Source organism: Cynocephalus volans, chromosome 4, assembly GCF_027409185.1.
Source record: "Cynocephalus volans isolate mCynVol1 chromosome 4, mCynVol1.pri, whole genome shotgun sequence".
Lineage (NCBI taxonomy): Eukaryota > Metazoa > Chordata > Mammalia > Dermoptera > Cynocephalidae > Cynocephalus > Cynocephalus volans.
In genome coordinates this window covers 72,406,013-72,432,451 of record NC_084463.1, presented here as the reverse complement: position 1 = coordinate 72,432,451, position 26,439 = coordinate 72,406,013, and the positions used below count along the sequence as shown (strand labels likewise).

The 26,439-nt window shown below is 35.4% G+C and overlaps 1 protein-coding gene and 1 non-coding gene across 10 annotated transcripts in view; one reads left to right on the top strand and one right to left on the bottom strand.

Moving 5' to 3' along the window:
* The window catches only part of YAP1 (Yes1 associated transcriptional regulator), a 112,577-nt gene extending 88,396 nt beyond the window's left edge, over nucleotides 1-24,181 (top strand). For 2 of the 9 annotated variants that reach the window (XM_063093551.1, XM_063093553.1), the window contains exons 5-9: nucleotides 1,207-1,400; nucleotides 3,900-3,947; nucleotides 15,510-15,640; nucleotides 19,187-19,299; nucleotides 21,131-24,181. In XM_063093551.1, coding sequence (XP_062949621.1) covers nucleotides 1,207-1,400; nucleotides 3,900-3,947; nucleotides 15,510-15,640; nucleotides 19,187-19,299; nucleotides 21,131-21,369 — 725 coding nt within the window. In that variant the 3' untranslated portion in view covers nucleotides 21,370-24,181. The remainder of the gene's footprint in view (nucleotides 1-1,206; nucleotides 1,401-3,899; nucleotides 3,948-15,509; nucleotides 15,641-19,186; nucleotides 19,300-21,130) is intronic. The other 7 variants (XM_063093555.1, XM_063093554.1, XM_063093558.1 and 4 more) reach the window with 4 other exon arrangements.
* TRNAS-GCU (transfer RNA serine (anticodon GCU)) lies at nucleotides 2,721-2,794 on the bottom strand. The gene has a single exon. It is a non-coding gene; the product is annotated as a tRNA-Ser (tRNA).
* Nucleotides 24,182-26,439: the final 2,258 nt, after the last annotated feature.

Here is a 26,439-nt window from a genome sequence, read left to right as displayed (position 1 = left end):
TAGACAAAGTGGAAAAGTTCTGAGGCAATGTCCTGAGGGAAGAAGATTCTTAGTATATATGATGGACTCTAGGAAAGGCACATGAGGTTTGTTCAAGTAGTCTCTAAGAAGAGGTGTCATTTACCAACTGCCACTGTGTTACAACAGAGGACACATGAAAAATGACAACGGATTTGCTATGTGGCCGCAAGGCCAGTAAGTTACAAGAGCTGTCAGTGTATGTTATTCAGGATTTTTGTAATGAGGTTTATGAGAGATTGGTCTGTAATTTCCTTTCTCTCAGTGTCCTTGTAAGGTATCAAGATTATGCTATCCTCATAAGTGTTGGGAAGTATTTCTTCTTTGTTATGCTCTGGAAGAAGTTATATAAGATTGGTATTATTTCTTCCTTGAATGTTTGTGAAGCCATTTGAGCCTGGTTTTTCTTTTTAGTGTGTATTAAACATTTAGTAGAAACTGTGACCCAAAATTTCAACATAAAAAGTGGAATATGTGTCTGAAAAGGTATATCATTCTTATTAAAATTTTCGCATACAACTTCCATCTGCTCACTGAGGTTAATCCACAGTTTGATCAGTGTTGTATCAGTGACAAATTTACTAGTATAAAAATCCAGTCCGTTTCTAACCGCCAAATAGTATTATAGGTTCAACTAAAAAAAAAGAGACAAGTCTCTGTCATCCAGATGCTTATTGACTCATTTGATATGAGCATACATCAGATCATTTTAATCTGCTTGCTTTATTAGGGATATATATATATATGTGTGTGTGTGTATATATATATATATATGGATTACATTAATGGTAGATTATTTTGATGGGTTTTGCTGCCCAGAATGCTTTGGCTCAGTTGCTTTGGGTAGTGACTTTTAAAGTAAATTTATATATTTTTATAATAAATTATATATTGATATCATTCCAACTTTGTAAGTTATTTAAAAAAAAAGTCTCCCTCCAACTCCCAGTATCCTAGCTACAGAGTCAATAGATGTTAGTTGCTTTGTTGCTGTTCTTCAATTCATATTCTCTGAATATGCAATATATATTTCTTTTTTTTCTTTTTTACACTTTCTATTCTGTCTTAGAGATTGTTCCATATCATTGCATATTACAGCTATCTATTGTTTCTTTTCTGTACATCTTAAATATTTTCTCTTGTCTTCCTTAACTAGTTTTTCAGGATAGATCTTTTGTTTCATTTCAGCCATGAACCAGAGAATCAGTCAGAGTGCTCCAGTGAAACAGCCACCACCTCTGGCTCCCCAGAGCCCACAGGGAGGCGTCATGGGTGGCAGCAATTCCAACCAGCAGCAACAGATGCGGCTGCAACAACTGCAGATGGAGAAAGAGAGACTGCGACTGAAACAGCAAGAACTGCTTCGGCAGGTGAGGCCACAGGTTAGAAACCAGCCTTCCACTTTTGGGGGTTTGTTTTCCTACATAAAGTTGGGCAAATTTCATTTTAGCGTGGATTAGTTACAAAGGAACATTGTCTCTGTAAAACTAGACCAACACAGAAACATACTATCTAGCTCTGTCTTTGTCTTGGATTCTTGACTGGCCTTTGATCCAGGTGGATTGTAACTTGTAAACCTGTATCATAAAGAACTGTTGGGCCATGGTCATTACAGCTGAGCAAAAAAAAATCAAAGGAGGCAAGGACGATTCCTCAAATGTACGTGGGATTGTAGATTACTGTATTTCTGGGGATTTCACTAAGGGGAAAACTCTCGAGACTTCACTTGGGGAGAAACATCTTTTACTTTAAAAGAATTATTTGTGTGTGGGGGAGTACACCAATATGACATTCCTCAAATGACAGATGATGTTTTAATATTGCCAAATCTAAGAGTTTTCATTTAAAACATAATACAAATTATTCTCAGTTTAGAAGGTCCCAGTCCACTGTTCCTTAAAATTACCTTCTTAAGGATATTTTTTCATGTTGGGAAGGGTAGAACCTTTCAGCAGAGAACTTGATCATTTCCATCAGTTTTCTTTCAGAAGGTACTGTTGGTCTTTATGTTTTGTAAGAATAAATAATCACTCATCTCAAAATTAATTATTACATGTTCTTATTTCAGAGTGGTTAAATCTAAGTTCAGATATTGAGGATGTGATCTTATGTTAATCAGTATAATTTTTAATTTTATATAAAATTTTTTTGGATAATAAAAACATGGTACAGTAGTGAAATTACAGTGGAAATAAAATCTCCTTTTCTCTCCCTAGTTCTTTACTCTGAATGTAAATATGAGTCGCCTGTTTTTGTTTTTATTTTTTTCCAGAGATATTGTGTTTACAGACATAAAATACATACATCTGTGCTATTTTTTCCCACCTAAATGGTAGCATAGTAGATAAGCGTAGACATTCAAAAATCATTGTACTCTACGTTTGTTACCAGGATGTAGGCATTTAAAGAAACTTTTTTTTTTTAAGGGCTGTATTTTAAAACTGTTATCCGAGTGTCATTGAAAATATATAAACTTGCTACTGTTTCTGAACTCTGGTTTGGAATTTGAAAAACTGGTACCTGAGGAATTAATTTAAGCTATGAAATCCCAGACAGACTTGCCTTTAAACTGTTTGTGCTCTGTCAGTAACCTGTCAGTGTAATTCTAGTGCGGTTGGCATCAAAGGTGAGCCATGATAGAGGAAGTAAGGGAGTTTGTGCCAGCATAGAATGTCAGGAAGTGGTCTTTTTTTTTTGGCTGCTAGCCAGTACAGGAATTGAACCCTGGACCTTGGTGTTAGCAGCACCACGCTCTAACCAACTGAGCTAACCAGCCAGCCCAGGAAGTGGTCTTGAAAGCAATGTTTCTTCATCTGCTATAAAGATGAAGAGAGGAAGCACATTAACATAGTTTATTGTACATCTGACTTTGTAACAAATTATTGTAAAGGAAGGGTATTTTTCATTTAGATAAAACTTTATTGTCAGAACAAGGTAGCACCATCAAGAATATTACTTGGCTATTAGAAGAAATAAAGTAATTTAAAAGTGTATTTTACAAAGCATGTTTTCACTATTTGCTTTTCATTTTGTTACTGAGTACTAGTTGGTCAAGTAAATTTAAGTCTCGATTTCACGTATTAATGAAGACTGTCAAAATCAAGAAACCTTAAGAAAAAGTTCTTGAATTGCTAAAATAAAAATCTTGCTGTTTTAAAGATAATTTTTTAAATCTTTTAGAAATGGGCCATGTGTCATTTTGTTATATGCCATACATAGATCAGCCTGGCTTTTTTTGGTGGGCAAAATGCTGCTACTTGTAAAACTCTTCCTTCCAAAGAATTTTTCTAAACCTATTCTTATTCTTACTCTGGGTGATGGGTCCTGGACAGAATAGCTTCACTACCTTTAAAGGTAACCTCTTTGTTTCTTCTTTGCTACACACTGTGTTGTCTTTTCTTATGTTGAAGTGACAGACCTGCTTTGTTCTCAAACTAATAGTCTGTTGCTTAGAATTGTTTTTGTTTTCGTTGTTTAGCAATCAGTATAAATTCAGTACATATATCTTAAGCCTTTTGGGTTTCTGTGAACTTCTTCCATTGAGGGTTTCTCTTATCAGTGAATTATCAAATATATTTTACCTGCTTCATCTAATTTAATACTTAGAAGCAAAGAACCTACCTGACCAGTATCAAATTTTATTTTAGTCCTGACACCTGCAGTCTTGCTGTCCTATCCTCAATGATGTTAAAAACTGCTGAGGTTTTAGTTTTGTTATGTGGTTACTCCATTGGCTCCTGTCTTTCTCAGTCTGCTTCGTCTTGGGTAGCTTGGGAATTCTGTGCTATGGTGATATGTCTGGATACAATTTGTAAGTCAGCCTACACAGCCAAACCATGTGGCTTAAAGTAATTTTTATTCGTCTTATTTTTTACTCTTAGGCAATGCGGAATATCAATCCCAGCACAGCAAATTCTCCAAAATGTCAGGTAGGCTCTTATCTGATGTTTTAGCACTGAAAAACAAAAACAAAAAAGATATTAAATTAGGAAAGAGAGAAACTTGTATTCCAGGGCCTGTCCTTACTGATTAGCTGAGAATATAACTCCAACCCATCTTTCTACCAGTATACTTAAGTTAACATTACTGTTCCCAGAAGGCTACATTAACTGCTCCCTCCCACTCCTCCCAGAGAGCTTCTAGCATTCCTCTTGATTCCGTGGAGGTCTTTTTTATTCCACATTTAAAATGTATTATGTCTCAATTGTATATCCTGTCAACCTCAAGGTATGCCTAATTTTTATTTGCATAGCTTAAAATAGTATTTTTAATAATTTAAAGGAATTAATAAGTTGAACACTAACAAAGGTAGTACAGGTTATTTACCTGGGTATGCTAGTTTAGGAAATCTTATTTAGAATTATAATACTATGAGGAAAAATATAAAAATTATGAGAACAGAGAAGGATTTGCCTGGATAGTGTTTCAGGTTTCTTTGTTGGCTTTGTCAACATTTCTCCCTGATGAACCCCGGGAAGCACAGGTTGTGAAGGCATCTTATTTAGACAGAAAGATTGTGGCCATTTTTTCTTCTAACACAGGCTTTTGTCTGACTCATGGGAAGGATCTCATTCTTGAACCAAAGAGATTCTGTGTTTGGGGTTCATAATAAGATCTGAAGAAATTAGGAGCTAGAGAATCATTGTACTTTTCTTGGATAGGCAGAAGCAACTATAAAATATCTCACATTCTATGTAGCTCATTCTGCACTAGGCTAAATAAGTGCATTGATTTAGAGTCAGCTGTAGAAGTGGGAAATCCACTCATTTCGGATACTGCACATTGAAGCACCATGCCAATAAAATCAGATACACTCCTCATAGAAACCAGTTAACTTTGTGATGGATGGAAAAGTATTCTTTATCTATCTCATAAGTGTCTCTATTTAACCAGAAGACCAAGTATGAGAATAACTCATAACAAGTCATCTTCGCTAAAGTAGAGCATAGATAATTCTTCTGATTCTTAATATACATTTAACTGTGAAGAGCAACATATCATTAGATCTTTATAAAGTGAAGATATTTTTCTTTGCTTTTTCTCTGAAATGTTTCTTAAGAGAAGGCTTTTTATTCATGATAAATGAAATGGAAACGAATATCAGAGCAGAAATGAACTCAAATAAGATTTGGGCTCAAGTAAAAAGTCCTCCATGCCAAAAGTGGATGTTGAAATTGTTTCTTTTCTTTTTTTTTCTACTGAAATTTTAAGCCTTAAATCTGGTAAATAAATTAAATGCTTCTGAGTCTTTATTTCATACTTGAATAGAAGAGTAAATAGTTGCTGTAATTAAAATTATCAGAAATTCTTAGATACTTTTTTTAATGATAAGACTTTAGGGGCCGAGCCCGTGGCACACTCGGGAGAGTGCGGCGCTGGGAGCGCAGCGACGCTCCCGCCGCGGGTTCGGATCCTATATAGGACTGGCCGGTGCACTCACTGGCTGAGTGCCGGTCACAAAAAAGACAAAAAAAAAAAAAAAAAAAAGACTTTAGAAAAGGTGAGACTTATAAGTAATAAGAATTCTAAGATATTCAGATTCTAGAGTTGATTACTTAAATTTGCCTAGACCAGAGCAAGAAACCTGAGAGATAGGCTTTTTAATATCCACTTTGCATATGCTGGAGATTAAAATATTAATTTGTAACATATGTTTTAGTTGTCAGTGTATTTACCTGGGACAGTTGTGAAAAATGTCAGTGTATGTATGAAGTTCCAGTATATGGTTAAATTTGGAGTAGCTCAGATACATGGAATCTGGTGGTATTTATATTAAGCAACCATTTGTATGTGTTTTTCTCATCCTGTGTATTTTCTAGACGACCTTAAGTTAGATGTCAGGAAAGTTTTCACAAAGAAGAGCCATATCTTAAGTGAAGATGGCTTTAAGTAGGGTTTACCGGGATAACCAAGAAAGCCAGAAGAGCTTTTTAGTCTCGAAGAATAGAATATATAAAGGCATAGCTCAATATCTGAGAGCTAGGCACTGTTGTTTAAAGTTTTTTTGGGGTTTTTTTTGTTTTTTTTTTTTTTACTTTTCTAATAGAAATTAGTGCAGCTGAGTTAATGATGAAATCAGTGTCATTATTTTATAATTATGTACTGCATATGTTGGGGGTTCTGAAAAGGTATCAAACATCAAAATGTTTATGAATTACTAGCTTTAAAAGCTGCCTTTAAGTACTTTTGGTAGGATTAACAAATCATGTTTATATTGTAAGACTCTGTGGTCATGTATACTAATGTCAGAATGGGTGAGGTTAATAAAAATTTCTAAGAGATGTGACTCAAATGATATTAAAATACAAAATGTTGAAAAATAAAACTTCAGAGGCATTTATATATCTTCTTAGTTAAATATGGAAATCATCGCCTTAATTTGTTATGGTGTGTTTGTAGAAATTTTGAAAAATTTGTCCTTATAGAGCTTCAGATTTTAATTTTTTTGATTATTCATAATTTTTATATTTCAAAAGCAATTTCTATTCTCAGAAAAAAAATTTTGAAACTGTAAATATCTTTGCTTTGTGAGACTGAGCATTTATCTCTTAATGTTCTAGTCATATCTTTCTTACACATCAATGTTCCTTTGTAAATTGGAAAGACCTTTTGAGAGAGTAGGTTTAGGAATTTATTCCAGCTTCTGTTTCAAGGTCTTTTGAAAGAAACACTTGAAGGAAAGATAGTCTCTCCCCTCCCCCCAAGTATGGATGTTTTTACCTTCTCTTGTGTTTAATAATGTGGCTGTTAATATCTGTGGTTCCCTAATACCTATGAGATCAAGAGATCAAGTCTAGACTCTGCAACCTGGTTTATGGTCTATGGTCAGTAGCCTTCTCTCTTACTGATTCTGGTTAAGCTAGTTACTCTTCCATTAACTGAGTGTACTCTGCTGCCATGTTGCTATGATTCTGCTCATGAACTTTTCCCCACAGTGAGAACCTTGCTTATCCCCCTTCCCTTTTACTGGTTAAGATTCTCTGTTTCCCTTATAAGGCCAGGTCAAAACTCAACCCAAGTGGCCTCATCAGAATTCTTGAAACTACCCAGAAAATAAAAACATGCTGTATTATAAAGATGTCTTAACTCAGCAGCCTGTATAATTCAAATTTATTTATTTATTTATTTATTTATTTTTTAATAATCTTTTGTGTTTTATTTTATTTATTATTTTTTTAAATTTTATTTTGTCAAATAATTCAAATTTAGATGGTAAAAGTATGATATGGGGCATGCTGGCCAGTTAGCTCAATTGGTTAGAGTGTGGTGCTGCTAACACCAAGGTCCAGGGTTCGATCCCTGTACCAGCCAGCTGCCCCCAAAAAGAAGAAAAGTGTGATATTGGGACTATTTTTGTTTCTGAGCAAATGATCCTTCAGTCTTAGAAGGTACACTATGAGCAGTTGGAAGTTGGCAAGTGGAGAGGCAGGTTGGAAGGAGAAAAAAAAAAGAAATTACATTATAAATAACTAATGAATATTATGTAGCTGCCCTTCCTTATGGGTAGTAATAAATATGCATCAGGGTCAGTCACTGGTTTAAATGAGTGGCAAAACCCACAGTATTACCATTAAGAATGTTGTATTGCGCCATTACCCCTCAATAGTGAAAAGGTTCAGATGTCCACAGTTTTAGTCAAATAAAACAAAATAATACTGGTGTTCAGAGCAATGTGAAAACAATCTCCAGCAATGTTTTCTTTTCCTTCTGAATTTAGTAATTTGGCTTTTTTTCGTCCAAACTATTTTCATGTTAGCAGATGCTAGAAAAGCTGTTTCAGAATCTATTAATGCTTTTTCCAACATTTTCTCCTTTCTCTTTGAAGTCCTAATATTGAATAAATTGTAGATTCATTTGGATGTTTTCCAGTGAATATTTTATATTTTATTTTTAATGGATATGTTGAAAACTTTGTATGTAAGGAGGAGAGGATTTACCCTCACACACTGCATTACTCTTGTAAGTTATTTCATTTGTTTTATTAACTAAAATTGCCTCTTGCTTGTTATTTGAGCAATGCCATGATAACTTTTATTACTTTGAAGCCATAATTTAGTAACACAAATTAGAAAAGACCTAATTCCAGAAACTCTCCAGAAAGAGTGTTGAATCTCAGGATAATGCTGGGAACACCAAACTGCAACTCTTTTGGATGTTACTTTTCAAGCATTTAGGATTATCATATAGTTCTCCTAACTGTCTCCAAATACATGTGTATACTTTTTTTAGTCAAAAGGAGTTGTTCTGAAGTTGAGGATACTTTGATAAATGACACAAACATTTAAAAAAAAAAAAACCATTGTAAACATTGGCTAAACATTTTAATGACTTTAGAAATAACAAAAAAGTCCATGACTGCTGAAAGCTTTATTGGAAAATGGGATATGGCAGGGTCCCTATCTTGAACAGTTGGAAGAAACGGCTTTTTTTTATTTTTTAAATTGTCAACAAAAACTGCTATCACTAAGACAAACTGTAAGTTATATATAGAGTTATTCTCCATTTCTAAATTTGGATTGTCAGTTCACTAAGCTAACCTTCCTTAAACAAATTGATTACCATTCCTTCCTCCTACCCCCCCCAAGCCCTTCACTCATTTGCCATATGTTATCCAAGAATGGATACACTCTTACATAGCTCACTATTTGCGAAAGACAAAATTGCTTTTTAAGAAAGTATTTAAAGTTGATTTGATAGTAACCTCCCCAAGTCATTAATTCTTATGTTAATATTTTTATATGCGGTAAATATAATTTGTTTCACTGGGTTCAGTAAGGAAGATTTTAAAAATTTTTGTTGATATTTAAAGGAAATTATCAAAAACGTCAAATGGGGAGGATTGCATGTAGTTGTTTAGGAAAATAGGCCAACCTTTTTTCCCCCTTCTTAACATATGTCTTTGGAGCTCAGTCAAGTCTAAAAACAGTAACCTCTAGTTCCCACATAAACACACAGACACACAAAGGGCAGATCTTAGAAGTAAAATGGAAATTTGGGGATGTATCTTACTCCACGCTTTACCTAGTCACATTTTGAAGACAGGTGAACATGAAGTTAGAGCTAATTGAAAAAGAGTTCCTCCCATAACCTATCCTGTTTCCAGTGAGGAACAATTAAATCATGGGTTTCAGTTGTGAGGAATTTCTTGTATTCTTAGCTAAGGATTATAAATGTGAAAGTGAAGGTACTGCATAAAACTAAGAATTCTAGATGTAAAATATTAAAAATTTGTTTCAGGGCCATATAGACCTTTTGCTAGTGACTTTAGGAAAAAAATATTATTTTAATATGGTTAAGTTCCTTATTCTTAATTTTTTAATAAAAAAATTGTATTTCGTATATACCTCCATTTTACTACATAAGCCTGTATATATCTATGTAGAAAATGCCTATTCTGTTGCAATAAAGCCATTTTATCAAAACAAATTTTAGATAAATAACATTATTTTATAATTGGGTAAATCTGGCATAGCTGTTTTAAAAATAAGCCTTGGGACATAATTGGATTGTTTACAAAACTGATTTCAGTTGAAACATTTCACATTGAAAGTTACGTCTGTCTCTAAGGAGTTTTTGGATTATTTTATCCTGAACACAGTGCCTAAAATTAGAGTACTGAACTAAATATACAAGTTTGTTAAACTTCACTTTTCCCAAAGGTAGTTAGAATAAATAGTTTGACAGACATTGAAAAATGGTGAAATAAGCAAGTTATAGGAAACTCAGCCAAAACTTAATCATGCTTCTGTTCTGTATTTCAAAGTTCAAATAGTTCCTTTAGGGTATTCAGCTTTTTTTTTAAATGAAACAAGTATTTTTAGCTCATTTTCTTCTGTAATAATACAAAAATGTGGCTTTTCCCATTGAGCTTGTAAATCTTAGCTAATCTGGGACTCAGAGTCAGAACTATCTGCAATATAAGTAAAACCAATGGACCCAGCTTGGTCTGGAGGGAACTTTCCAGACTGGTTTATAAAGGAAAACTTGAGTTTGACTGCTTTATATAGTGAACTTTTATGGACCCAGGAACCAGGCATGAGCCATTGGCCCTTCTTTTATTTCCCTCCTCCCATTTAAATAGCAATGTAACTTATCATAGGATAAAAAAGACACTTTAAGATAATGTATATCTGGTAAAGTATTTTGATCTCACGTAAAATTGATGCTTTGGTTCACTACAGTAGTCTGTAGTCTAGAAACACTTAGAATATTTCTAGCTTTTTAAATTTGGGAGGTATCCAAGAGAATTGAAAGTATCTACACAAAGCCAAAATTTAGAAACAGCCCAAACGTCTTATCAACAGATAAAAATTATAGTATATCTATACAATGGAATACAACTATCCCTTGTTATCCATAGGGGATTGCTTCCAGGACCCTCCTCAGATACTAAAATCTGAGGATGTTCAAGTCCCTTTTATAAAATGGCTTAGTATTTGCGTATAACCTATGCATATGGCTCCAATATACTTTAAATCATGCCTAGATTACTTGTAATACTTAATACAATGCCAGCATTTGCGTGTATACAATGCAAAAGTAGTTCACGTCATGTGCCAAATTCAAATTTCATGTTTTGGGGCTTTGTGGAATTATTTTTTAAAGAATATTTTCAATCCACAGTTGGTTGAATCCATGGATGTAGAGCCCATGGATGTGGAGGGCTGACTTAGTAATAAAAAGTAGTAAACTATTGATACAATGTGAATGAATCTTAAAACTGTGCTAGAATATATGCAATGATTCCATTTATAGAAAATTTTATAAAATACCAACTAATCTACAGTGCAAAAAAAAAGTAGATCATTAATTTCTGAGGGTGGGAGTAGGGGAGGTGGGAAGTAGCCGGAGAAAATTTTGGGGGTGATTATCTTGATTGTAATGGTAGTTTCACAGGTATACATATATTTCAAAACTCATCAAATTGTCCACTTCATGTGTAATTTATTGGGCATCAATTAAACATCAGTAAAGCTGTTTAAAAAGTACTTTGAGTGTCTATCAATCCTGTTCTATTTGCTATAACTAGAAATTTCAAAACTCAGTATGGTGTCTATAATCTATGTGTATATTATTTGTATCATTGTCTTTGTCACATTGTTTGTTTCCGTGCCATATTTTTCCTTATTTGATTAATAATGCTAACACCTTCCAGCCACCACCGTAAATAAAGCAGCCTTTTTTTGTTGATCCTGACAAGTTCAGTTTAGGTGAATCCTTAGGTTACTTACTCTTAATCATGGCTCAAATAGAGGTTTGATGAAAAGAGGGTTTCCCTAGCCCTTCAAGGCTTTGAATATCTCCTTAGGTAACTTGGAATGATTTGCCTTATTTATTCACATCTCTTAAGTTAACTTTCTTGTAAATCTGGATGGTAGGTTCTTCGTACCTGCTGGCAGAAATTCAGATGTTAAATGAAGCAAAAAGTAAAGTTTTGACAGCTTTGAGCAAGCATAGTGGCAAAATTCAAAGTGGAAAAGACATGGAGAGTCTGATCTGCACAATCGAAAAAGTGGAAACTAACTTTAAAAAGCTAAAGTAAAAAGTTATAAAAAGAATGTGAAAATGAAAACCATTTCAGGTGTTTCAGTAACGATTGACAGGTTAGGGTCATGTACTTGCTTTGTGTTGCAAGGAGTTCAGAAATAAACAAACAGAAACGGGAGCATGCCTTCTTTGACAAAAAGCAAATGAGGGTCTTCAGGATATTTGCAAACACTCCTGTTGTTTGAAAGAACCACAGCTTTGTCAACACAACCCTAGGCATCAGCATCATCCAGAGCCTATAATTTTATTTGTTGTAAAGTTTATTGCTAATTGCATCCTCCTATTTTAAGAGCAATTTAGATTCTTCAAAGTACAGTCATCCCTTGGTATCTGTGGGAGATTGGGTCAGGATCTCCCTCGGATACCAAAATCGGCAGATTCTCAAATCTCTTATATAAAATGGTGTAGTAGGAAGAGGGGGAGAGCCAACGTCTAGTCTAGAAGACACCCTCATTGTAAAGACCTGAGTCAAGAAGTTGCTTAGAATCTTTTCTCAGCTTGTTACATTGTGAAATATTTCTTACATATTGAAGAGCATGTTTTAAAAAAAGTATATGTACAGGTTAAAGAATAACAATAAAGCAAATACCCTCGGGAAAAAATAAAATAAAATGGTATAGTATTTGTGTATAACTAGGCACATCTTCCTGTACACTTTAAACCATTTCTATATTTATAATATCTAATATGACGTAAATGCAATGTAAATAGTTGTTATACTGTATTGTTTAGGGACTAATGACAAGGAAAAAAGGTCTGTGCGTATTCAGTACAGATGCAACCATCTGTCCGTGTCCTTGAATCCACAGATGTGGAATGCACCAATACAGAGAGCTGACTGTATTAGAAGTGATTGTTTCATGCTCCAAAACGATCTAGTCATTCACTCTGCCCTTAAGGGGCACAGAAGAAATAAAGAAATAATATTGTATAATAAGTGCTATGATTATGTTCCGTATGCTGAGGGTGTTAAAGAAATGATATCTGTGTGTCTAATCCAGTCTCAAAATGGAGGTGGGATCATTATGGAGAGTTACCTAAGGAGGTGTCATCACCAGGTCTTAAATAATAGGGAAGAAAGAAGAGTGTTCTAGACAGGAACCACAAGTGGAAAGGCATGGTACTACAACAATGTGTCTTCCTACCGACCTGCAGGGAGTGGACTATCATTGTTCTAAAGTTACTTGTCATTTTGCAAGATGAGAGTAGAAGGGGTCAAAGATAAGAGGATACAGAGAAAACAAATGGAAGGGATCCCCAGAAGCACTGGGAAAGTAGGTTAGCCTTTAACAGGAGGAGGGAAAACAAATTCATTTTCTGACACTAGAAGAAAAGTTATAAAGATGAGTGTGAGTGAAGATACCTTCGAGGGGAGCAGGGAGAGGTGACAGGAGGAGCCAGAAAATTGTAGATTGTGACAGATGACTTCACTGTTCTTATTTAAATGGGAGAGAGGTGGAAATAGACTTGACAAAATAGGGGCTTGAGAGACTGTGCCATATTCACAGTAGTGGCCATGAGGATGTGAAAAAGAACAGACCAAGGATAAAAAAATTTTTTTTTTATCAGTGTATGGTACTCAGAGCCTAACCAAGACTGAAGACTTAATTTGTAATAACATTCTGGATATTTTTGTGGTTTTTCCTTAACATTTCTTATCAATCTCAATATAAAAATGAAGCAAACACATTTTAGCATTGATTTAGGGTTAGGATTTGCTGGGCTGAGATAAAATTATATGTACAAGAGGAATCTGAAAGGTGCTCATGCATATTTCAAATGATCAATAATGAAAGCTTGTAGGCACTGAGGAAGAAATAAGAAACTGGAAGGGAGTCAGTAAGCTGGAATAATAACTAGAGAAGGGTCTAGAGTCTCTGAGGTTGGAGGGCTTGTAGGGTGGAAGTGAGGTCCTGCAGGAACTGGGTGGAAAGAAAAAATGTGGCCAGAAAGTGGGATAAATGGATGGAAGATTTCTGGGAGAGAAATTTCTAAGCCAGTTCCAGGATGTGACTGAGAGAGTTAATGACTGAAATACAATGGTGAAGAGGTCAGTACCCTTGCAATTTAAAAGAGATCAGGAATTTCAAAACTGGGTTATTATGTGTGTACAAGAAGCAATTAACCTGGTGTGGGAGAGGGTGTATACTACTTAGGCATTCGGCTGAGTCTGTGGATCCCTTCTCAGAATATTGGGGGTTTTTGATGTATAGGATAAAATGTATAGAATTACAAGAAAAGGAATTGTTATTGATACAGTTATCAAAATAGTAAATAAAAATTTGTGGTGACTTGTGCTTTATTGTATAAATAGCATATTGAAATACTAATGATCATAAGAGGTATTTTAAGATATTTGTAACAACTATGATGTCACAAGAAGATATCTGTATCTTATATTGATGAAAAGTCAGAAGTACAGTAAATACTACTGTTTGTTGCCCATATTCATAATTGAAGAAAATGCAAAATTTAACTTAGAGATTAGCAAAAATTAAGGCGTAAACTTTTTTCCTCATTCAAGTTCAGAGACCCTCTGAATTTTCTCATTGTCCGCTGGTTAAGAAACCCTGGTTTAAAGGATGGTATATTGGGGCCGAGCCCGTGGCGCACTCGGTAGAGTGCTGCGCTGGGAGCGCAGCAACGCTCCCGCCGCGGGTTCGGATCCTATATAGGAATGACCGGTGCACTCACTGGCTGAGTGCCGGTCACGAAAAAGACAAAAAAATAAAAAAATAAAAAAAATAAAGGATGGTATATCCAGAAGGCATAAACCTGAATAGAAAGAAGTGGTTTTTGCATGAGGGAAAGAAATCGTAGTCCAGAAATAGCAGTGTAGAGCTAGGAGAATATTTCGACACCTCCGGGTCCTGCGGTGATTATGGGGGTGAGTGGGCTGGAGATGGTGGGGCTATGCCTCAGGGAGCAGACTTGGCTCAGGAAAGCTGCTGAAGTGGTGTGGGGTGGGTGGGGCAGTGTCCTTTGTGATAAAAAACCATATTTTAAATCAAACCAAAAAGTGGAAAGAAAGGAAGCTGTTGCTCAGGCAGAAATAATGTTTATGAGAACTAGAGAGGTATAGTGAAAATTCTTAGGAAGATAAGGAACAGTGAACAAATGAAAAGGAGAGAGAAGGAACAGGGTAGTAATGAAGGTGTTAGGGGTTGGTCGGAGTGAGATGAACCCGCCTCAAGGTCTTGGGCAAAGACTGAGGCCCAGGATGTTTGGAAGCCTGTTGAGCTGGGCCTCCTGGAACCATCAGAGTAGCAGCCCATAGCCCTTGCTCAGTTTTCTAGGTAGAAATCCTGCCGAGAAATTGTTGTATATCCCTGAAGATATTTTACCCAATTTTAAATATTATGGTTATGGTGGAAAAACTTTGGGGTCATGTTTTTACTCTTTTTTCCTCTCTCTCTGTTATACAGCTCAAGATTAAAAAAAAAAAACCTGAAATCAAGTGAGACACTTAAGAGCAAAATGTAAAACAGTGTTAGGGGTGGATGGGAGGATTGGTGTCTTATAGTAAGTAAATCATCAAATGATGTTCTTCCTCCTTTGTTTTTATTGCTGGTGCAGAACACACAAAACCATATGATAGTTGGTGAATAAAAATAAACGTTGAGAGTTATATTGTTAAAGATCATACTTGTCATTCTACCCCAAAGGAGAATTTGGGAGTATCTGCCAGAGGAAGGAAAATAACAAAATGAAACTAAGTATCAAATTATGTGTGGGGGGAGGGGTTGATATAACTAGACAAACTTTCAATTTATGTAACTTAATTATCAATCACTTGAATTAGAAAAACTTTGTCATTCTGATTGGGAAATATAATAAATTTAAAATAGATACACAGTTACTTTAATTTGCATTTTATTTCTTTAAACTTAATGATAAATGTGTTTGTGTTCGTGTGTTTTGTTTTTGTTTTTGTTTTTGTTTAGGAATTAGCTCTCCGTAGCCAGTTACCAACACTGGAGCAGGATGGTGGGACTCAAAATCCAGTATCTTCTCCCGGGATGTCTCAGGAATTGAGAACAATGACAACCAATAGCTCAGATCCCTTTCTTAACAGGTTGGTAAGAGTTGCTACTGGCCATTATCTGAAAAAGATCATAGCTTTAAGGTCATTCTGCTTTCATGCTTGTGATAGGCTGTTTTGAACATCTGTGTGGGCCAAAAACCATAGCTGTAAATGAATCTCTGCACAAATGGCAAGTACAACAAAAGTTGAAGATTAAAAACCATCTCCTATGAGAGGAAATGAGTTGTTCAGACTTGTAGAGGGAGTACTTACTCAAAGTCACAGCGTGTTTGCTTCTGCCTATACCGTTGACTAACAGTTGCTTAAAATTACAGGCTCATGAAAGAACATGTGAATGCCTTTTTATGTGAAAGCAAGTGAACTGCATCTTAATCCTACATAGGATTGCATTGGAAGGAATTTTCCACATAGCTGTTCAATCTGAGAGGTTTTACCCAGCAGCACTATAAGGCCTCATGTTCTTAAGGGCTATAGTTCAAGGAAATAAAATGTAAGGTTGTGCCTCTTTCAAAATATGCATTAAGATTAATTGCAGTATTTGAAAATAATATCGCTTAAGGTAAGGGTGCTTCTTTGTGAGCTACCACAAATCTTGGGTTTCAAGCAGATTGCAATATTATGTAAACTGCTATGTTTGAAAACTGCAAGCTGAAACAGGTCCTATTCTTTGCCTAGAAAGCTATTTGAAATTAAGATTCGACTAAAATTCATTCTTCTAGATTATAAAATATCTATGGAGTTTAAATTTTTTTAAAATATGGGAATACTTTGTGCTCTCAATCATTTTTCTAACCAATTTTATTTTATTTTTTTTATTTTTATTTTTTTTAAAAGATGACCGGTAAGGGGATCTTAACCCTTGACTTGGTGTTGTCAGCACCACACTCAGCCAGTGAGCGAACCGGCCATCCCTATATGGGATCCGAACCCGGGGCCTTGGTGTTATCAGCACCGCACTCTACTGAGTGAGCCACGGGCCGGCCCCTAACCAATTTTAAACAACACACTTTTAACAATATTTAAAGGTATTTTCGTTTAGGAAAGCTATTATACCACTCCTTTATAGTTCTCACCAATTGAATTGAAAACTTTAAGGAAAAACAAGATATCTTATCCTAAAAATATTTAGTACAATAGAATTTCCCATCATTTGCTCTTAAGATTAGTGCTGGTAGCCTAGTTGGGAGGTTTGATTTTGAAGGTCATCTAAAATGTAGTTTAAGTTTGTATTTACTCTTCTGACACACACAGTTTAAAGTTCTGTCTAAAACTGAGTGTATTTATACAAGATTATAGTTCTGAATTTAAACTGAGACTAATTAGGAAAGGTCATAGCCACAGAACTTTTTTTTTTTCTCCACAAGGAAAATTTCAGATCAATATAATTTCAGTACCAATCCCATTGAAGGCCTATATTAATCCAGGGATAAAACTGATAGGCTTCATATCTTTCTGACAGTCATTTATGAAGATGCTTTCTTAAAACTTTTGACGAGAACTGGGCTACAGTTTGAGGTCCTATTTTCTGGTAAGATCACAGAGTGGCAGATAATCAATGTTATTAGTCTAAGGGCAGCATCCTGTTTGTTCTCTGTTATACCCCAGTTTCTAAAGCATACATCTGACTTAAAAAAAAAAAAAAAACCATTGCTTACAGATTTATACACATTCCTCAAGCTCTGAAGACTTGTTCCCCTAATTTGCCATGAAGCTGACTCTTCCTAGTATTACAACATCCTCTTACCTTCCTTTCAGTCTGAGATTATTCAATACTAGCTCAGGTATTTCCCTCCATGAAACCTTTCCCCTGCACTTTTCAAGCTCCCTCTTCTTTGTTCTGAAAGCAGTCTTTGCACACAGCTCATGTAGCCCTTGTATATGATTCATTACTATATTTTTTCTTTTCCTTCCTCAAAGTGGGGAGCCTCTCAGAAGTATCATTTGTAGGTGGTAGGGGTGGGGGGGTGGGGGTTGTTAACCTCTGTATCCTCAGTCTAGTCTAATTCCTATCATAAAGTAGCAGATGCTCACTGAATGTTTATTGAATCAGTAGGTGCTGCAGGAGGTGGCGTTCTGCAGGAAAAAGGCCCAGGAACATCCAATGTGCTTCCCCTGTGGTTTGGAATGAACTCTATACAACTCTGTAAATTCAGCTATTCTGTAACTAACTCCAGTGTCTGATGTGTGTTCCATGCTTAGCAGTGGGAATACTGATAAATAGGGTCAGGCCCTTGTCCCAGATCAGGGCAGGAAAAATATAAACAAACCACAACCTTCTCATACATGGCTACATTGTATACTAATGGTCTCAGAGGCAAATTTGTGTTTCCTTCATCTATGTGAGGCTTTTTAATCTTGCCAAAACCTGGCAGAAGCTTGGAATAAAACGGTGGTTGCAATATACAGAGTGAGAGGGAGAGGACAAGGCAAAAGAATTGAGTAATTAAGGGAAAAAATTTGGGTTACCGAGTTATTAATCTTGAGCAATTGTTAAAGCTTGTTTTTAAAGCTTAGTTGTTTTTGTTTTTTAACATTTGAGTTAAACAGCTGCTTAGATTTCTAAGCTGTGAGGAAAGTTAAATTTCACATTCATATTCACATACCACTGAGAATAACAGTTGCCTTGATTTTACACTTTTCCATAAGATTTTCTAGAATTAAGAGAACTCCAAATTTTACAGTCAGTGCCAGCTGATATCTATTTGCTACTACCTTAGTAAAGTGTTCTATTTATGAAAATAATGATCTGAGGATATTTCCCATACCTGAATATAAATCTGGTTTATATTTCTTTTAGCATAAAGTAAAAATCTGTCTTGACTCACGTTTTTCTCTCAAGGGATGTACCTTGTAGTTTTTGTTTGTTTGTTTGTTTTTTTAATCTTTCCTTCAACTGGAGTTATAAGGCCTCCTATCTTTTGCTGAGGTGTTTGGGTTTTTTTCCCCCCTAAACAGAAGCAAGGAGATCAAGCTACGAATTCTTATCTTATCGGCAGTGACTTATCTATTTTGGCCCAGCAGTGACTTATCTATTTTGGCCCAGTCCAAAAAGGAATTCTGGTTATTTATGTTGGGTTGATTTTTCCTTGGCTTAAGTTCTCTACATGAGAGCTAGGAATTTAACATGAGTCTAGTACAGACCTGCATTACCGCCCACCTAGAGTTTGTGTTTTGACCTCTCTACATCTGCTACTACCACCACTTGGGGAATTGAGACCTTAGAACAAGTGAGCTATGTGTATCCCCCCCTAGATTCAAATGGTATTGTGGAGAATTTTCTGTCAGCTAGGAAAACTAACTGGGTCTTTTTTCCTTACTGCCAGCAAGCACAGAGCCTTAGGAGAGATGTTGGCCCCTTAGAGCTGCCAGCTTCAATTAGGATTAACTTGTCTATTTCACTTTATAGCACAAGGGTTACGTATGGCCTTGAAGGAGGGTGCTTGTTTCAGACATTGCAGAGCTGGAATTTTCACTAATTCTCTTTGAGAATCATGTTAGTACTCAGCAGTTATTTCTTTTTTGCCTTGAATTGATTTTTTAATTTTTGTATTGGTCTTTAACTGTCATTTTTTGTAGTGGCACCTACCATTCTCGAGATGAGAGTACAGACAGTGGACTAAGCATGAGCAGCTACAGTGTCCCTCGAACCCCAGATGACTTCCTGAACAGCGTTGATGAGATGGATACAGGTTGGTATTCCTTATTCCTCTTAGTAACCTGTCTCTCAATCAGATATAGTCATATTATCACCAGGTCTAGTAAGCCATTGTGAGCAAAGATTATTCAGAAGAAAACCAATTATAATTCTGTAAACTTCAATTCAGATTGAGCCTGCTTTGTTTCTACATGATGTTAGTAATTTAATTTTATTCCTGGTTTTTAAATATCATGGATTGGATATCTTAGCTCTCTGATTAAAACTGATATGATTTATTTTAGCATGTTAGAAAGAAATTTCTCTGTGTCATTCATTGTCTGCCTATGAGGGGTTTTGGTCCAACTTAGTTGTTATGAGGCCCAGGAAAGCTGAGAATGGCTAGGTGGTAGGGCCCACCTACTTCATTGTTAGAATGATTGAAGAGGTCTTGCAAGAACTAAGAAATACCTGACTCATGGGGGTAATTAAGGAACCACTTATCCTGTGGCTTACTTGGTGACCATTTTCCTGTAGTTGACAACTGTTAGATTACATGAATTGGCAGGAAAATGGAGCATTTGTCTAGCTAACTAGCACTTTAGCTGACTGCTTCTCTTCTGAAAGCATTTGGTAAGTCTTTTGTGCCTGCGCTCATCCACCTCATGGCTTTGATGCTTCCTGGAATCTACACCACCCCTTCCTCTCTGCTTAACTAGATTTTAAATTATCCTTGGGAGCCACTTCATATCCATCTCATGCATACCACCTTTCCTTACTTCTGTAATCTATTTCTCTCTTCTCTAAACCCCTATACCCTTGATGGTTTATATTAGTTTTTCTGAAAACATGATCTATTGAAGCTCTGAGGAATGTTAATGTTATACACAAAAAAGATTCTGTGGCCACGTAAGTTTGGGAAACATAGAAACAAGGTGTATTAGTCCGTTTCTATTGCTTATAACAAAATACTTGCATCTGGGTGATTTATAAGAAAACAAAATTTATTGCTTACAGTTTCAGCGGCTGGAAGTCCAAAGTCCAAGGAACACATCTGGTGAAGGCTTTCTTTGGTGGTGACTTCTGTGACGGCAGGGTATCACATTGCGAAAACGGCAGAGCAGAGAGTCTAAACTCCTCATTCACACTTTTTTTAATGCCCTCAGAGCCATGCCCCTGACCACCATTATCAATCTATTCACTACTGCAAGGTCATAGAATCTAATCACCTCTTCAAGGCTCCACCTTTCAATTATCATAATAGGATTTCCCACCTTCAGCAGTTACAGTGGGGATTAAGCCTCACTGAGGTTGGAGCGGGGGCATCCAATCTATGGTTCAAGGCTTGGAAGATTTATTTATTTAAGGACTTCTGGAAGGCTTGTTTTGCTATTATGAGTGTGAATCTCCAAGAGCAGAATAGAGTATTCATGCCATCCTTTTATTTCATAGTAGTGTTCCCCAAAGTGTATGTAAGGGAAAGGTAGTCTATACCATTCATTTTATGTTTAATGTTATAATGGTGGTGCATATCTGGAAGACAGTAGAGTAGTGATGCTGTTGTAAAGTGTACTTGTTCTTTCTCCACCTGCTGCATATAATGTTTTAAGGGATTTTTTTTTTTTAATGACCCCCTTCAGTGCTCAGCACATAATAAGAAGCAGTCAAGTTGTTGGTTGAATATCTGAACAAATGTTGATGCAAAAGTAAACTTGGCATTGTCATTTTGTTATCTGTGGGTTGTTTGGCCTAAAATAAACACGGCATCAGTTCAGGTCAGTCAGGAGTGCTTTTCTTTATGCACTTCTGTAAGCTCATGTGATACAGCTCTGATGTTAGCTTTTCAAAAAGGACCTTATTATCTCTCTCTTCTCTGTTCCAACTAGGTGATACTATCAACCAAAGTACCCTGCCCTCACAGCAGAACCGTTTCCCAGACTACCTAGAAGCCATTCCTGGGACAAATGTGGACCTTGGAACACTGGAAGGAGATGGAATGAACATAGAAGGAGAGGAGTTGATGCCAAGCCTGCAAGAAGCTTTGAGTTCTGACATCCTTAATGACATGGAGTCTGTTTTGGCTGCCACCAAGCTAGATAAAGAAAGCTTTCTTACATGGTTATAGAGCCCTCAGGTAGACTGAATTCTAAATCTGTGAAGGATCTAAGGAGATAAGACATACATACCTGAAATTTCCAAATAAGCCAGTTGCAATTTTCTGGCTAAAACAGAAAAAGATGAACAAACGTCCAGCAAGATTCTTTCATCCACTATTTTGCTCTTCCTTGTCCATTGCTGCTGTTAATATATTGCTGACTTCTTTCACAGTTGGCTCTAAAGAATCAAAAACAAACAAACAAAAAAAACCTTTTTTGTTTCTTTTGCTATTGTAACTACTGTTCATTTTGGGGGCTGGGGGAAGTGAGCCTGTTTTGATGATGGATGCCATTCCTTTTGCCCAGTTAGATGTTCACCAGTCATTGTAACTAAATACTCAGACTTGGAAGTCCAATGCTTCATGTCACAGCATTTAGTTTGTTCAAGCAATTGTTTCTTCAGCTGCCTTTGGCAAGTGGAAAAACATGACTTACTGGTCTGACAAGCCAAAAATGTTGTATCTGATATTAAGTACTTAATCCTGATTCGAAGAGATAGCTAAAACCAAGGCTGAAGACTGTTTTACTTTCAGTGTTTTTTTTTTTCCCTCCTAGTGCTATCATTGGTCACATAGTGACCTTGATTTTGTTTTAGGAGCTTATAAGGCATGAGACAATTTCCATAGAAATATATTAATTATTGCCACATACTCTAGTATAGGTTTTGGTGGATATTTTTGTGGGTGTTTTTTTCCCCCTTTTTTCGGTTGGTTGGTTTTGTTGGAACCTAGGCAAATTATCATATTAGTGAATCTGTTTATAGTTGTAGCTTGGGACAATTATTATAGTTTTTTTGGTAAAATCTATATTTCTTGTTTTTTTACCATTTTATTTAAATCTTGATTATCTGTTCTCTCTATATATATACACACACACTTACAATGTTTTTAATAGTGTGATAGTGGAATGTATCTTTTTTTTTTTTTTTTATGGTTTCCATACTTTCCAATTTATTTTTAAAATGGTAGCTTTGAATGTATGCATTTAAAATACACAACTAGTAGTTTATATTTCACAGGTAGTTTAAATCTGGTTGGGGCAATCTGCAGATGTTTGGGGTAGATTAATGTTCTAGAAAGGGCTATTACTATGGATAGTGCTTAGAGGAGTATTTTCTGCCTTCTGGGCACACAATAAATATTATCTGATGAATTGGAAAGGAGCAAAAAAGAAATGGCTTTATTTTCCCTCTTGGACTCCTTTGGACTAATTTTGAGTTTTGATGGGAAATCACTTAGTAGGTTCAAAATGTACATGACAGAAGTAAGCTTTATAGTGGTTTACCTTCCTTTAGCTTTGGAAGTTTACTTTCACCTTAGTTTTGGAAGTAAATTCTAGTACGTCAGTTCCCATTTGTAATGAACACATTAGATACTAGATTGAAATATTGCCTACAAGATTGTTTCGACTTATAAGACATGCTCCTACATCTGTATGCTGAAAATTGACTCTGGATAGTATGTAGAATACTGTAAGGTCATGAGTTAGCTGGTAAATTGATCAGATTAATAAATGTATATTGGTAGCTGAATTTAGCAAAGAAATAGAGATAATCATGATTATACCTTTATTTTTACAGGAAGAGATATAACTAGAGTATGTGTCTACAGGAATGATAATGGTTTCCAAAGAGTATTTTTTAAAGGAACAAAATGAGCATGAATTAACTCTTCAATATAAGCTATGAAGTAATGAGTTGGTTGTGAATTATAGTGGCACCGGCTAAGCACTTCTGTGATTTAAGGGTCTTTCAATGTTTGTAGAATAAGCCCTTATTTTCAAGGGTTTATAACAAACATAAAATCTCTTTTCCTGGCTAAAGCTGCTATGAAAAGCCTCAGTTTGGGAAGATAGATTTTTTTTTTTTTTTCATTTACAAAATCTAAGTATTTTGGCCCTTTGATTTGGAGGAGTGCAAAGTTGGAAGTAGGAAGTTTTATTTTAAGTACTTTCAGTGCTCAAAAAAATGCAATCACTGTGTTGTATATAATGATTCATAGGTCGATCATTTGTAATAATTTACTCTAAGGCTTTTATTAAGAATACAGCAGAAAGATTAAATCTTGAATTAAGTCTGGGGGGAAATAGCCACTGTGCAGATGCATTGAGTTTTAGAGTAATAATGAAATTCTACTTAGAATGCAAAATTGAGTATGTGGATGATAAAGCATGTTTCTTTTTTCTTTTCTTTTTTTTTTTTTAACGTGCAGAAGATCAAAGCTACTTGGAAGGAGTGCCTACAATTTGCCAGTAAGCCACAAATTAAGATTGCATCTTATATATCAGCAGAGTAGCTTTAGCTTACAGGGAGGGTGGGAAAGTGGGGAGGGGTTGTGAAGATGTAGTGGGACCTTGATAGAGAACTGTACAAACTTATTTCTCTTCAATAAAGACTTGTATTGCATCTTACTGCCAATAAAGGCAGTTGTTCCTAAAATTTCAATCACTTAAGTACACCCACCAAACAAGAATATGGAGATCTTCGTTTCCCCTCGACTTTATCTTGCCCAGTTATACCTCAATGTTGTGGCAGCACTGTGGTACCTGACACAGTGCTTTGATGTTATCACACCCTCTATACTGACCTGAAGGAGACCTGAGAGTCCTTTCTCTTTTTGAGTTTGAATCATAGCCTCAATGTGGTCTTTCTTGTTTTATGTTCTTGTTCCTAATGTAAAAGTGTTTAACTACTTCTTGGTTGTATTGGGTAGCATTGGGATAAGATTTTAACTGGGTATTCTTGAATTGCTTTTACAATAAACCAATTTTATAATCTTTAAATTTATCAGCTCTTTACATTTGTGTTATTTTCAGTTAGGGCTTGTTAGATCTACTTATGGCTGGGAGCACATTGTTTTAGAGTTTCAATTCTTCCAAAGCACTGTTTGATGTAATAACTATTTTCTAAATATAGTGCCTTTTTTAAAAAAAGAAAAACAAACATAAGGAAGTGACTATGATACAAATAATGTTGCTGTTTTAGGCATTCATATTAAATAGATGCATTCTATATGGAACATGGCAGAAAGACTGAAAAATAACAGTAATTAATTGTGTAATTCAGAATTTATACCAATCAGTGTTGAAACTCAAACAGTGCAAAAGTGGGAAGCAGTCTTCAGTGATTAACAATTTTCATAGCTTTTATACATCTGAGAAATGAGTGCTCAGATTAATTTTATCTTCGCAAGCATGTTTTTATAAGAATTGTGGGTGTGTCTATCTTAACAATTGTTTTCTGTATCTTGAAAAAGTATTCTCCACGTTTTAAATGTTTTATACTAGAGAATTCTTTAATGCACACTTGTCAAATATATATATAATATCAATGTTACCTTTTTCTTTGTTTTTTGTTTTAGATTAAGAGCATGCTCATATGTTAGGTACTTATATAAATTGTTACATTTTTTCTTATGTAATACCTTTCAGTTTGTTTATGTGGTTCAAATATATTCTTTCCTTAAACTCTTCTTTGTTGTTTTTAACAATTGATAGTGCTTAAAACTGCTTTTGGCTTCTTCATGGTCTTCCTATAGAACAAGTACTGGAAATAAAAGGTGATTACAGTAGTAACTGGTAGACACATTAAACTTAAGGTTCATTTTGCTTCTTAAAGTTACACATGACATCTGGAACTTTTGAGGTATGAATATAATTCTTTGAACTTTATGTTCTGTACTCTTCGCATACACCATCCCCATCAGTGATAGTGCCTAAGGGTAATTGTGTCTCCTTTATTCTTAAATGACATTACTATGTGTAACAGCACAGAAGAAACTAAGAAGAACGTGGTACTGTCTTTCAAAATGGCCTTTGGTTTTATCTCCAAAATATTCTCTCATGGTCTTCAAATTAGAACACTTATATTAGTGGAAAATGTTACTTATTGTTTTAGTAAATAAAAACATTTGCAGATTTAAGTTTTAGGTCCTGAACTCTGAATAAGAAGTAGATTTGATTGTCTTTGAAAATTATTTATTTTTGTGTTTGTGTGTGTGTATAATATCTTCAGTTATTGATACATATCAGTTTTGGTGAGGCAAATCTGAAAGCTTTTTATGGTTTACTATGTATAATTTCTTCACATTAGTAGAACACTAATTTTGTGGATCTTGAAGTTGATTGTTTCCTTTATCTAGTGTAAAATATAATGGTAATACCTCTTAGCTCAAAACCATACCTTGTGTCTGTAGACATTGTTCCTCTTACTGAGGAGTTGCTCCAAGGGGTGGTGTACTTTATGTTGGATGACTTGAAGCCCAGTATCACAGTCTTTTAGAACCTGACATTGAGTAATTTACATATTTTCCTTAGACCCAAAATTAAAGTTCAGTAGCTCAGGAAATGAATTGCCCAGCTGGAATAAACAGGAAAATAGTCTTCTAGAGAGAGAAATAAAGAACAATAAATAATAATAATAGAAAACCTGGGTATTTATTACAGGAGTCATCAGTAGTCTGGTGGGTTACGTTTAATTCCCCCAATTTCCATTTGTTGACAGTTAAGGTTGCAAAAGAAGAGCAACCCCAAGGACCCAGTCACATTTTCTTAGCTTCTCTAACAGCAACCAGACCTTTTCTGGTCCTAGCAACCGTTAATTGTACTGAAAGCCTGGCTTTAAATTCATGTGCTGCTTGCTCTCCTTTGGCTCCAGGGTTCTGCATTCACTAATGCTGTTGGAATCGATGGTGGTTCTGACAGGGTGTCTGCCATGTCGTTTCTATCCAACTTAAAACTGTTGGCATTTAGTCTCTTTATTTCAGTCATGAGAAACTTGTGATAAAGTCTTTTCTGATTTAAAGTTTAATTATTGAATTAAAAATCAGATGAGAAATCTGTGACTTTTAGTACTACCATTTTTTCCACATCACAAGTAGAATACGTTTTGCTCTATTGTCTAAATACAGAAAGCTCTGATATGAGTAAAATTGATAATTTCTTAACAATTAACATAGCCTTAGACTGGCAGACTTAATATTGTCACACATTAAAAACAGTTGCGGAATCAAGACACTAGCAGAAAAAGATGATATTGAAAA